We start from the raw sequence: 13,862 nt of genomic DNA, 5'->3' as shown, positions 1-13,862 counted from the left end.
CCTCATGGGAACACTTGGAGGTCAGATGCTAAGGTTTCTTTCAAATAATCAGGTTTAATAGTAATAAACTACAGATAGGCAGAGGTTGTTTTCTGCTATAAAATCACATTCTGTCTGGCCAAACTGATCTCTCCCTCTTTGGTTATTCCTGAATGTCAAACTGGAAAAGCAGTTCATGCTCAAAATTAAGAACTCAAATGCCAATGTGGGGCTATCTCTTTTGATCTGCTGTGTGACCATGGTGGTGCCGCTGACCGTCTCTGAACTTCTCTTGAGTTGCAGGGGCACCAGGGAAGAGGGAGGCTTTTCTGAGAGCCTTTGGAATCAGTGTGGTTTTCTCTTCCATGGAAAGGCAAGATAGGAGCAGAAAAGTAGAGATGACATCTTGAAAAGGAAGGGAAAGTAGCTCTAAACTTCTGGAAGAACCTTGTCAGAGAGTGGACACACAGGCAGCGATCTTCCTACTTCATCACAAAGTAGGAGAAAAAACATTTTGCATTTAGAAGCTGACATCCAGAAGGGGGCCTGGAACCTTCTATAAAAGCACCTATTAAGAATGTCCGGTGCTGGAACCCTCCCCACATCCAAACGTCTCCTGCTCCAAACCCAGCAGTGTTTCCAAATGCCCCTCAGCTTATAGCCAATTTCTCAAAAAATTGAAGTAGACTTGAATTCACTTCGGTTTCATAATTAAATGAAAAGTAATGAAAACTTTTAGGGAAGTGGGAACAGGGCATGAAAAGATACTGAGAAACCAAAATAAAAGATGGATGTTCGGTCCTGATGGAGCAGCATAGCCTTGCTGGGGGAGGGCTGGGGGAGGGGACATTATTCTGGGCACAGCAAGTATTTTATCTGCAATTGACAAATCCCAAATCCTCCCAGCTTCTGTTTCTCCCTACTTAAGCCCTGGGTCACAGTATTTATTTACTTAAGTGACAGAGATGAAGGCAGGCTTAACGCTGGCCACCTGTCAGAAGAACAGTGACCTGCCTCTTAAGGGGGTTTCAGCAACACCCCCTCATCTTTATAAGACAAAAGGGGATTGGGAGAAAATGTAGAGAAAAAATTCACTAATTGAGCTTGAAGGAGAGGGTGACATGGAATGTAAAGACTCCAAGGAGAGAGAGATGCTGAGATCCACGGGTGCCATTTAAAGCAACTCTAAAGAGTACAGACCCCTTCCTCTCCTGAGATTAGAAGGGATTTGCAAAATATGATGCCCACCCTGAAAAGTCAGCCCCCCTTAGCTGCCTCTCACAAATGCCCTTGGGGTCCTTCATATTCTTATGAAAGAGGTTCATTATAGTTTCCAAGGAATGCAAACCAATACACTTTCTCAGAAATAATGCCACTGGTGCTCTTGAGGGTGAGGAGGCAACAGACAGGTCCTGCCTGGAGAATTTCAAGGCAGCATGGGGACCCTATTTAACAAACTGGATGCCAGGCAGTGATCTCCACAGCACAACTCACGGCCACTTCATCATCATCAACCCCCTTTTACGGTGATGGGAAGTACCCAGCCGAAGGCATCTGAGCCAGTCCGAGGAGGAGCTTGGACTTGGGCAGGCACACTGGCCCCAGGCTCTGTGCTCAGACCCACTACGGTGCGCTGTGTCTCAAGCAGAGAGGAAGCGGTCCCATCCGAAGGATGCTCCAACAGCTCCCACATAAGGGGTAAGACATGCCCCCAGACCCCTATCAGTTTTTTTATCAGCTCTTGAACGGCATCAACTTTTCTGGTCCAGAGGCCAGGTGATAAAAAGGGCAGGGCTATGAATTCAGACAGACCTGGTTTTGAACCTTCCATTTTCCTAGGGAAATTTATTTAACTTTTGGAGGCTTGGTTTCCTATCTATAAAGTGGGGCTTCTGTGACCTCTCCCAGGGTTTTGTGAGGGTTAGAAACAAAATATGAGACCTGCTCAGCAGAGTGCCTGGTGATGAAAGGACAGAAAGTGCCAATTTGTAAGAGCTATTTCAAATGTTCCTTTGTTAGAAGGCCCAGTGGAGAAAGCTTCAGGCCTTTGGACAGTCACCCTGGCCCTCCTGGAGGCTATTCATACATATGGAATGGTGAACCTGGACCATGAGCCAGTCTACCCTGTAGATTTAGCAGGCTGGGTTGCTTCCTGCCCCCTCACAATGGAAAGCAATTTCAGTAAGTGCTTAGCTTAATTAGTTTGGGTCCAGACGTGCTGTCAAGAGCTGTACATGCACACTTGTCATCGTGATCGTCCACCTGTCTCTGGAAAGCCTGCTTTTCCAGAAGTCTGAGCTTAGCTCCAGATGAAATTTCCATTCAGTCACCTCTCACTCCAGCTCCCTAGGAAGAGCCCTGAAGTCAACACCTTCTTCTATTGATGTGGCAGATCAGAGGAGGGTTGTTAACTTCCCACAGTACCTCTTTTGGCCCATCATGGCTACTATGGTCATGGGCCACCTCTGCTTGGGAAGCTCAAGCATCTGTTAGGAGAGCTCAGACCAAAGTGTCCACCACACACTCTGGGTGGCAGCCAAGACGCTTAATCAATATTAACAACTAAGATGGTTACACGTGAGTCTGAGCTGGACTTCTGGCCTAAAACATTCTCTCTACCCAGTGGGTACTGAAATCAAGAATTCTTTTCATCGGTTACACCAAGAGTCCACAAGAGAAGGAGGAAAGGAAAATCTGCCAGAATACAACCCAAGGGGCACTGGAATGTAGACTTTTGGGCTACACTGCAGTTTCAAGATCATGCTGTTTTTCTTCAATGGCTGTTCCAGAGAATATAAAAAAGACATTACTTAGTTTACCACACCGCACCGCCGCCTGTTGAGTGCTGGCTGCCATAACATTTTAGTGATGGACATAAAGAAAGAACAGCAAGGGGGTGACAGTGACCGCTCCTGGGGACAAATGACACTGAGTAGTGGTTACTCTCTTACCCACTGGTTCACCCTCTCACCACCAAGCACACAGCCACGATAGCATCTGCAGCCTCCACTGCACGGTGACCCTTCCTATAGAAATTACAATGGCCAAGACGAAATATTCACCCTCTGAAACCCACGGCAAGATAGATGACAGTGTGATGTAAGGAAAGAGTAGACTGAGTGCCTTATCGATCTACCTGCCAGCCTGTGAATGATGGGTAATAAAAATTTATTGAAAATCAGGAAAAAAAATCACTTATTCTAATTCTTCTGGAAGGCAGTACTAATGTTGCATATGAATAAACCCCCTCCTTCCCCAGGACTAAAACCACCATCCTACCAGCCAACCCTCCAAACAGGACAGATTTAAAAATCTTGCAATTTTATTTGCATATAAAGGCCGCTAGATATAGAATATCACAATAAATTTAAAAGAAACAACTGCTTTCCTAAATTTCATTAACAAGATAACATAAAATAGAATAAAGCTCAACAGCATTTACAATGGGAAAACAGAAATGACTATTAGCGACAATATTTTGTGCTAGCGAAGATTGCATCGACACACAGTGCAAAATGGGGGGAGGGAGAGGAAGTAAGAAGACAATTCAGGGTATTTAAATATAAAGGACGACTAAGCCTCATTTTAGTTACCTTCCATTGCATCCACTTAAGTCTGTACATGCCTGTAATTGTACCTAGACTTAACTCAAGCTCTTTGAGACCTTGAGTTCTGAGAAAATGTGTCAGCCCCTTCGGACTTCTGATGCCCTGCTATAAAGCATTCCTTCGCAGTTGTCCTTGGCAATATTAAACTCCTAACTTAGCCATAATACACAAAAAATATTTATATATATATAAACCCATACTGAAAAGGAGTCTGTGCGCTCAACTGTTCTTTTAACTGCATGAAATACCTGCTCTTGACAGATTCCATTTCCATATTTTTAAAGCTAAAATAATTTAAAAGAAACAAACAATGAGACCTTGTATAACCACAATATGGATCTCACTAGCTAAGCCATCCTTTGAACGAGGGCCATTTTCTTCCCTGGACGCAGCTTTCTTTATAGTGAGAGTGTGAAGAGAAGTCTTTTCCACGCCTACTTTTGCTGAAAAGATTGCTATAAATCCAGGCCAAGTCTGCAAAAAAGAAGGGTTACCAAGAAAACAACAACAACAACAACAAAACATCAAAAAATAAAATACTTCAAACAATACTCTTAAACAGTTGTGCAAATCTGGGTGGTTTTTAAAACACTACCTACCTGTTTCTCTCTCTTTTTTTTTTTCCTTTTTCTTCCAGCTTAAAGCATATTAAAATAAGACTTTCATCACCTTTTAAAAAGAAAGCTTGGCTGTCCTTTGGCGAATACTAACAATTTACAATGGCGTGGCCTTTGAGAAAACGGAAGTCATTTTACAAATTCACAATGCTCCTTTCATTCCGAATGGACGCCCCATTAAAAAAAATAATAATAAAGAAGAAGCACAACCTCTAGCGACATTTGTGTTCCAGTAATTTACAAAAAGAACTCACAGGATTTGGAAATAAACAAGTAAGAGAATGTAAGTTTGTAATTAGAAAAATGGCAGTTTATAGACCTTCCCTCACATTCCAATTGGACTTTTAGAGCTTCAGGAACCCTGTGGGTTTGGAAGGTCAAATATAATTGGAGGGTTGGTCGGCTGAAAGCTGACTGTACACGTTGAGGCATTGATGTACGTTGTATAACCGTCGGTCATAATGCCGTAACCTGTGGAGACAGAGTGTCATGCTTACTGCAATATATACAAATGACAGTGACTCAGTGCTGAGCTGTCAGGCAAGGAAAACCAAAAAAATCTTTGCCAGTGGGCAGTGAGATAAGATTCAATGAAGCCTCCCCAGATGATAACAGCTTTCAGAAGCTGCCTTCCAATTACATTCTGTTTTCTTTAAAGGGAGAATCCTCTACTTCAAAGAAAAGTGATTCATTTTTTCCTTATTTAAGCATTAGCTTTGTCAGGGAAAGACTGTGATTTCTTTACTAGTGAGAATAAAGAAAAAACATTTTTTCCCTCTTTTTAAAATATGATTTTCATTTCAAAGCCCTGCATTAATTACTGAGTTCTAGGAACAGAAAGAGTAACGTAAGAGACTCCTCAGGGTACCCACATCCAAACCCCAGATGGGCTTTGGGACAGGTGAGGAGGGAAAGAGCACTGCACTGGGATTCAGGAGGGGCGGATGCTCAGGTTCCTTATCTATGAGATAATCTCTAAACTGCCTCAATGAAAGTTAACAATATGTGATCTTATCTCCCTCTAATTGTGTGGCTTTGGTGCTGAGTTCTCTTTCATTCAAATAAGTCAAGTAATCAAATATCCAAGTGATTTGCAGAGACCCCGCCACAGGATCGAGCAAAAACACTTCCCACATGGCAGTATATAAATCTCTTGTGACCTATTGGAAGGAAGCTAAGGAAGTTTTTCTGGGTCTTTCGTATGTATGTCCCTTTTATAATTTTTAATTTGTTGAAATTTTTAACATGTTTGCAAGTTTGCACATTTCCCTGGATACCTTATATCTACCTTAGAGTCTCTGCATTGAAGTTTGTAATTCTGTGTTGGTCTCAGGCTCTTATGGAATAGAAAAATATGCACGTGAAAAATTAAATTACCAGGACTTCCAGAAATAACTGAGGTTTTTTTCCCTCTTTCCATTTGCTAAAATTTGTCCAAGTAAGCCTGTGGAGAGCTTAATGAGGGCCAATGGAAAAATCTCTTAAGAAAAGAAAAGAGGCATTTAAAATGTGCACTGTTTAGTTCTGGGGTCATAAAGTCTTGTTATCTCTCTCCATCAAGAGGTTGGTATTTGCCCTCTCTCTGCCCTCTTCAGCTGTCTTAAGTGAATAAAAGTGAGACAAGTTTATTTGAATATGATCTCCTGCCTTTTAAGCAAGTTTATTATTTTGGGACATCAGTGGAATTCCCCAATTGTCTGGCTAGTTTAAAGCTAATTAATGATTTAAAAAAACCAAAAACCAAAAAACACGGATGAAATACAAACTCATAGGCATGCTGCAGGAATTCAAGCCTGATAACTGTCCCCAGAAATGCCAGTTAGACATGAGCTCCCATCCCCCACCCCCGCGCCAATCCTGGATCATGCCTTAGAGAAATGCCCCCTTTTCTGGGACTACAGCTCAAAGTCAGGGTAGGATGATGCCCACTCTTGGGAAGCTGCACCCCTGCATTCCATGTGCTTGGCTGGCGCCTGCACTTGGAGCACGATGAATTTTCTTAGGCATTAGTAGGATGATTTTCAATGCATATGCTTTTAATTCCATGCCTAACCCGGAAGCCAATAGATTTGTGGGTTTTGAAAAGCACACTTCATTTTTTTGCTTCATCAGACACATAGGCCTAAACAACTCGCCTGCAGATTCCTAAATGACTCCAGAGGACAAGCTGAAAGCAGAAGCTGGAGAAAATACGGCAGCTGCCTATGTAAAGGCACCCCCGGCACACAAACCCTCAGAACTGGGAGAGACCAGCAGGGCCAGAAAAGCGAAGACCTGTTGAAAGACAGCTTTGTAGCTGTCTAAAAACCCTAGCTTAAAAAAGGAAGGAAAGACAAAACCTAGAACCGTAAAGTTTCTGGGAGGCTTTCAGTTTTGTGAACTCGACTCCAGCTTAGCATGAAAGGCAGAACTAGAGGCAACTGGACCAGTTCCCATTAAGGCGAGATTTAATCATTCTGTTTAGCCTCAGCCTGACCTAAGAACGCCGATGATTTCTGAGAAGTCTGAAATGGTTTTCTGAGGTTAGTAAGGAAACAACTACCTGCAAATGTGCAGTTCCTGCCACTTCTGTTCTGTAACTTTCACTGCGTGTCCCAAGTTATTTGCTTCAGAGAATGCCTTGTCTTCCTTGGTCTTCATATGTGTTCCATATGAAACAGTATTTACAGGTAGAAAGAGGTCACGGAAGTTATTTAGTCTAACATCTAGGCCATTTCTTCTAACTATCTTAAAGAAAAAAAAATTGTCCTTTTTGACCTCAGGGCTCCTCTACAGTGGTGGTTAGCAAACGTTCCTCGTCAGAGCCCTGAGATTCCAGAAGTTGCCTGGAGGAGTGCTGGGTTTTCTGGAAGGTGAACCAGACCTGGTTCTTTCTCTCCACTCTGCTTAAAAGAGAGCAGCTCCGTATAAAATCTGTATCAGCTTTTCAGGCAGGTGTTTCTCCTAATCCTTCATCTTATATAAGGGTTCTACCACTGGTAAAAGTTGCTCCAGTCATTCCCAGGGTAGCCAAGGTCCCCATTCTGGAATGAGATCATGGCTAATGACATATCTGGTGAACTCCTTTCATCCGGTCTTACCTTCATGGATTCCACCAAATACATGGAGTTTGGGCCGAACTCGCCTCTGGACCGTGTTTAAAAGCTCCACGCAGCCCACTCTTTGAAGCTCCTTTGGAACCCAGTCTCGAAAGCCTACGGGCAAAATGCAATCAATACTCTTAATTTTCCTTCTTCAGGTAAGGTTTCATTTAGACTTTCAGGAAGCCATAACTCACAGAAGGTTTATTACATTATCTGTAATCCTAGCCTCTCCATTAAAGCTCACAATGGCTTTTAAGTAACTTTTCACTTGTCACTTTGTCTTCTTTAGGTTCTTGAAAAAAAATTTTTTTTTTTTTTGGTTTCCATTTTTTTTTTCCTTCCTGTTAATTAACATTTTTTTTTTTTCCTGTAAGGGATTTGATTTATGCAGCCCCGGTTTCAAATCTTCATGGGCCTAATGACATTTATTCCCGGCAGTCCCGCAATATCTCTTTCTTTGAATATTCAGTTACTTTCTCCTTTTTTATTATATCTTTCTTATAGCAGTTTACTTCTAAGATGGCTCAGAGAAGACAGGCTAGGAGAGGCTGTCCGTAAACTGGCCACCAGATACCTGGCTCTCCTTAGGTACATCAACTCTTAACCTTTGGTGGTTCCTGCTGACCAAAGCTTGGAATTGTCAAGCTCCTCCTGCAGTCTCATCTCTAGCAATAGGCAACAACGTGACCTCGTGGTGGCATCCCGTAAGCTGGGGCTAATTGACTACCTTTAAAGTAAAAGCCACTTACTTCTATGCTTAATGCAGAAAATCCATAAAGACTGACATCAATTATAGCACAAGTCAGGTATCTGAATGATTATCGTCAGAAATGGAACCCATATGCCTCAGCAGGATGGGTGTAAAGAAGGCATGTGGGACTAACAGCTAAATCGCCATCAGTGGGAATCCATACCACAGCTCCGTTAGGCGATTTCTACTATTTAGAAATGATCGGGCAGAAATCGACAGACAAGCTTATTCCACTTTGGCAAAACTGTAGAAACGAAAATAGAGCATCTCTGTAAAAATATGTTACCTGGGGTGTGGGAGGGGGAGTGGCCGGAAAGAACATCAGATGAAAAAGGGGGGCCCTATAAAAATTCAACCAGGGATTTCAAAACTGTTAATTAAAGGAAAAAATCCTTAATCCACAGTGATTGGCATATTCCCTCATGAATGTGTTCTTCTCAAAGGGGGAAAATATCTTACTCATATACGATCAACCTGAGAAGGCATCCTGCTTCTACCATAATAGTAAAGTCTTATAGAGAGATGGCTTTCCTTCTCAGCAGGACAGAATTCAAGGCCAATCTCCATCCCACACCCCAATCCAGCATTTTCACAAGAACCCCGATAATGCACTGATTAAGGTTCAACTTCACCGTGCCTGACCTTTTATTTTGGAACTCCTTGATGAAGAACTCACTTTGCTGTATGCACAGCCACTCTCTGGATTACTGCATGTTTGCTACAAAGAGAGGGACGGTAGCCTCCCTATGGAAAGTTCCTGGGATGTCTGAATTCTTCGGAGGCTAGAATTCAGACTTATTACTACTGTCACTGGCTTCTGTACCAAAATTAGTGGCTTGATGAAACTGTGAATCAATTGTTCTGTTCAAAGTTGTGTTCCAAATAACACTTGAGTCATGCAGATGTTTCTGTGCTGAGAATATCCAAGTCTTATTTACAATAAACAGCCTAAGGGGAATCATGTCTGTACCCAGGAGGCTGCTCAGGCCAAGGATCAAGTTGGCTGGGATGCTCTCTCTGTAGGTCTCGCTGGGCAACTCACGCTGATCAGAATATTTAGCTAGCAATTCAGGAGTTAGTCTCTAATAACTGCAAAATAGGGAAATTAATTAATTACGGATGATACATGTTGTTGGTAAGTATAATCTTTTAAAACATGGGATGGGACAGGATAGAATAGGGAAAAAAGCATGCGGATGGTGATTCCGAAGTATTGAAAAAGTCAGGAATTGCTAGATCTTGTGCAAATCTGGACAATTTCCCTATCTGCAACAAAGTTGGCTCCTCTTCTCTTGCTTCTCCCTATCGTTAAAATGTACCACCATAACTCATGCCTTGGTCCTCCCTTCGGCTGTTTCTATGTGAAACGCAGATGACCGCCTTGGTAAAGGAAAGAAAGCAGTCCTAAGTGGGTTGGAGGAAACAATATTTACAAGGATTAAATTCACAGTAGGGGACATGTGTTAGATTTTTTTATTTTTCAGGTTGACAGAGGAGGGAAGTGATATGGACAACAACCCCAAACCACGGGGAAAATTGTGAGAATAATTTATTTTGTATTAAGTGTTTTCTTCCTTTTTCTAAACCAAACTTTGCTAGTACTGTACATTTGGACATTTAGTAGGAGCGCAGATTTCATGTTGTGTTTTTTATCACAATCGAAGAAAAAGAAAACTCTCCTACTGAAAGTGAAGTATCTGAATGTCCTGAGGACACCTTTGTTGGACAGGAAGGGTCCTGGCGTAATAGATACCAGACAGATGGGGATCAAGGTGATAGGAGCATTTGAAAAATGTTCCGTGGCTAAGCCAAAGAGATAACAAGTTCTTGAATAATTAAAAGATAATTATATAAGTCAAAGAATCATCTTCTGGACCATAATCTGCATAACTAAAGATGGCTTTGAAGTACACTGGTGGGTGATCTAAACTGGGTGTAGGTTCAAAGATTCTGTAGGATGAGTATCTTTAAGTAACTTTCAACATAAATCCTTACTTAACACCTTAGCTTTAAAAAAAAAAAAAAAAGGATTCTTTGCTCCTATAATCAGCTCAAGTGTTAAACTTTTAAAGATTTCCTAGGAAATCTTTATGGAAAAGGAAAATGAGCTACTTTACCTTATCTTTGGGGGGAGGAGAGAGAGAGAAAGAGAAGGGGGACAGAGGGAGAGGGAGAGAGAATCTCAAGCAGACTCCGTGCTGAGCACGGAGCCCAATGGGGGGGCTCAATCCCACTACCCGAGCCGAAACCGAGAGCCAAATGCTTAACCAACTGTGCCACCCAAACACCCCAAATGAGCTACTTTAAACAAAAGTTTCCATCATTTCATTCCTTTGCAAGCCCACTGGTTGGGAGGTCTATGTCTATGTCTTCCTTCCATTCCCCACTCCACCTCCCTCACTCCTAAGTGAGTATAGTTCTTAAAATAAATGATCAAGCTCAAAAGACTGTGGTACTCCATACTCATTTGATTTTCCCTGACTCAACTAAATAAAAAAATTTAATTTCAAGAACACCTGTAAGCCCAGCAGAACTGCTGAGTTTAATTATCATACTGGTTTCTTTTAAAGACATTGACTTTTCTTTTTGTGTTCACTTTTTATTTTTTGAAGGAAAACGATTATATCCCTGAAGCATTTGTTATGTTTTATTATTATGAAAAAAGGCATCTCTTATGACAAAAGGACAACCTTTGCTTCACTTACCTAGAGGAGGTCCGTGGGTCATGAGTATGTCAATGCCCTCAGGGATGAGGTTCCACTTGTCCAGCAGAGACTGACCTCTGGGCAGGTTAAAGCCCCATCCATTAAACCACGGGGTCCTTTGGGGGAGATAACGCACACGGTATCAGGCCAGCAGAGCCGCGTTTCCGCTCTACAATATTTCTCTCTCGCACATTCCCTGCACGGTTTGCATTGCTCTCTTTTCTCTTTTTGATGGTTGGCCCTGGCAGCAGGATGCTTTTTTGTTGACTGCTTCAAAACCAGGGCATTTGAAAGCAAGTGTGGAGCCGGCGAATTGTTCAACCAGAAAGGGGCACAAGAGTCTTTACAGTGGAGACTTTCCCAGCAGACCTCTATCAAAATTTTAACAATACTTTGTCTTCTCCCCTAAATCTCCATGCTTCCTAAGATGTCTAGTCCCAATCCAAAGCATTTCCACCCTTCCTGCAGTATCCGAGAGATCAGAAATTCCATCAGTACTCCTTCCTCCCCATCACTGTGACACTGCTTCCCCAGAAGGATTCTTACTAGCCTCCCTGGCGAAAAGGCAAGTGCTCTGAAGGCACAGCGTGAACCCCTGTACAGGGAGATGTTCTGAACAGCCTGGACTGGGAACGCTGAAAAAATATAGGGGCTCTGACAGGTGAGAGGGGGGACAGGGAACAAAGAGCAAATGTGGGCTTTTCCTCCTGTCATTAAAAGGAAAATTTGGGGGGTCATTCTGGAATCTGCTCTCCTGGCAGGGAAGGTAAGCAGTCTACCCTCTTGGAAACTTCTGCTTCACGAATGAGTTTCTGAGACTGACTGCTTCATGCAGAAGTGAATGGGGTTTTGGTCCATCCTGTGAGCACCTCTAATTGGAGCTGAACATGCGTCTACCATTTATAATAACATGAGAATAACCAATTTTTCTCTACAAATACTACTGGCTAAATCACATCAGAGCAAAGCAGTTCCCAGTGCTGTCCTACTCCCGAACATCTAGCTATAACCTTTATTTTCTGAAAACGACTCTTTCCCCTTCTGTAGGAAAACTCCAATTTGCTAGTGCATACATGCAAAAGACAAGCTGGTCAATTTTCTGGCTAAGCTGAACTTTCCATGCCTACTGAGAGGTGACCCTGTGTCCAAGGCAACCTGGTCAATCACAGCTAACCAAATGAGGTCACTCTTATTTAAAGCCAGTCACGGGCCAGACTATCAGACCCTCTCAAGACTCAGAACTCAGAATGGTGGGGGGTATGTATAGGTAAGGACAGGGTGAAAGGAGGCCAACTGAAAACCATGTGAAAATCCATCTCACAAATGAGAACCTCAGTTCCCACTGAGGCGCTTGAAAGAAAGTTCCAGAGATAACAGACTGTGTGGCCCCAGCTAAAAAAGTGAAACCAAGAAAGTATCTGACCTGGTTCCTAGAATTATTGTCCAAGTTCCTAAGCCATCCTCATGGGCTTACTTATAATACCAATAATAACTTCAAAGCTATTAATTGTTGAGGGCTTACTCCATGTCAAGGAACTATTCTAAACACTTTATTTGTATTAACACATTTAAATTTCACAACGAGCTCATGAGGTAGCTACTAGTATTAACTCCATTTTACAGATGAGGAAACCGAGGCACAGAGAGTTCAAGTAAACACAACCAACAAACTGGATATGAACCCCAACAATCTGATTCCAAAACCCATACTCTTAGCCATCACACAACTCCTCTTCTTACATAGTACTTGAATTAACTTCCTACCTGCTCTGGGTGAGCTCGTACTCTATTTTAAGTTTGAGTGTCTTGTTGCTTGAAGCCAAATGAGCTCTGAACTGGGATCAGGTGCATGGTTCTGAAATCCAGCAATGAGATGGTGGAGTGGACACCCATGGTTTCTGCCTGCCCAGCTCTTTCACCCTTCTTTTGGTAATGGCATCTGAATTTCTTTGGAGAACCTCTCCCTCCCCCTCTCAGTACATGTGCTGTGCTAAGGCTGACTCATCGCTGCTCTAGGATCTCTCTGAACAGAGACTGGTCTAGGGATGTACATATGACCAAGCTGGGAGTCATCCTCAGGCTTTTGCTGGTGCTACTGAAAAAGAGCCCATGGGTTCCTCTCTGGGGTCCTGGGATCCTTGTGTGGGCTTGGAATTGCCTGGGAGCTTTGGTCTCAGCCACCATGCTGACAGCCTGTGCTTGAGGGTGAAACCATTACAAAAAAAAAAAAAGAAAAAAAGAAAAAAACCAAGCAAAGAAACAAGTGTACCCAGATGATCTTGTTGGACATATGGATCCAGCTGTGCCTAAAGCCAATCACACATTTCCTTCCAAGTGTATAAGCTAATAAAATATTTTTCTTTGTATTAACTTGAGTTAGGTTCTGTTTCCACAAGTGATAAAGAGTCCTAATACATAAAACTGTTGTATTTAGCTTAAAAATGACCTCTGTACTTACGGTAGGCAACAATGTCTGCACCCACTCCCACCCCAAAGATGTCCATGTCCTGATCCCTGGAACCTGTGAATATATTACCCTACCCGGCAAAAGGAATTAAGGATGCTGATGATGGAGTTTGGGAGCTCATCATGCTGACCTTAAAATGGGGGAGATTATCCTGGATTATCAAGGGGGTAATCACATGGGCCACCCAAGGCTGAGGAGGGAGGCAGAAGAGGAGAATGGAGTGATGTAACGTAAGAAGGACTCAACCTGCTGTTGCTGGGCTTTGCATGTGGAGGAGGAGGAACAGAAGCCAAGGGACGTGGGCAGCCTCCAGAAGCTGGAAAAGTTAAGGAAAGAAAAGGAATTCTCCCACAGAGCCCCCAGGGAAAACAAACAAACAAACAAACAGAGCCCCGCTGACATCCAGAGTTTAGCCTAGTGAAACCCATGTCAGGCTTCTGACCAGCCAATTGGAAGACCATAAATAGGTTCACTAAACTTGGGGTGATTTGTTACAGCAACGAACAGGACACTAATACAGTCCCTAACAGGTCTGAGCCGGCTGGCTCTACCCTCCAGGAGCTGTAAGTGGCGCCCGGTCTCACGAAGCACACGTGCAATCAATCAGCACAGATCTTGGCAGCCACACTGCCTTGCTCAGCTAGACGCTGTG

General features: G+C 42.8%; 1 protein-coding gene across 3 annotated transcripts in view; it reads right to left on the bottom strand.

The window, feature by feature from the left end:
* Positions 1-224: 224 nt before the first annotated feature.
* The window catches only part of MPPED2 (metallophosphoesterase domain containing 2), a 175,374-nt gene continuing 161,736 nt past the window's right edge, over positions 225-13,862 (bottom strand). For 2 of the 3 annotated variants that reach the window (XM_045893983.3, XM_045893984.3), the window contains exons 5-7: positions 10,744-10,859; positions 7,285-7,398; positions 225-4,675 (exon numbers count right to left, since the gene is read on the bottom strand). In XM_045893983.3, coding sequence (XP_045749939.1) covers positions 4,557-4,675; positions 7,285-7,398; positions 10,744-10,859 — 349 coding nt within the window. In that variant the 3' untranslated portion in view covers positions 225-4,556. Of the gene's footprint in view, positions 4,676-6,746; positions 7,399-10,743; positions 10,860-13,862 lie in introns of all 3 variants that reach the window. The other variant, XR_008507472.2, reaches the window with a different exon arrangement.

Source organism: Mirounga angustirostris, unplaced genomic scaffold (genome assembly GCF_029215605.1).
Source record: "Mirounga angustirostris isolate CCGP_5_RB_7025 unplaced genomic scaffold, mMirAng1.0.hap1 SCAF_13, whole genome shotgun sequence".
NCBI lineage: Eukaryota > Metazoa > Chordata > Mammalia > Carnivora > Phocidae > Mirounga > Mirounga angustirostris.
Note: the sequence above shows the minus strand (reverse complement) of the source record. Positions and strands in the feature narration are given on the sequence as shown.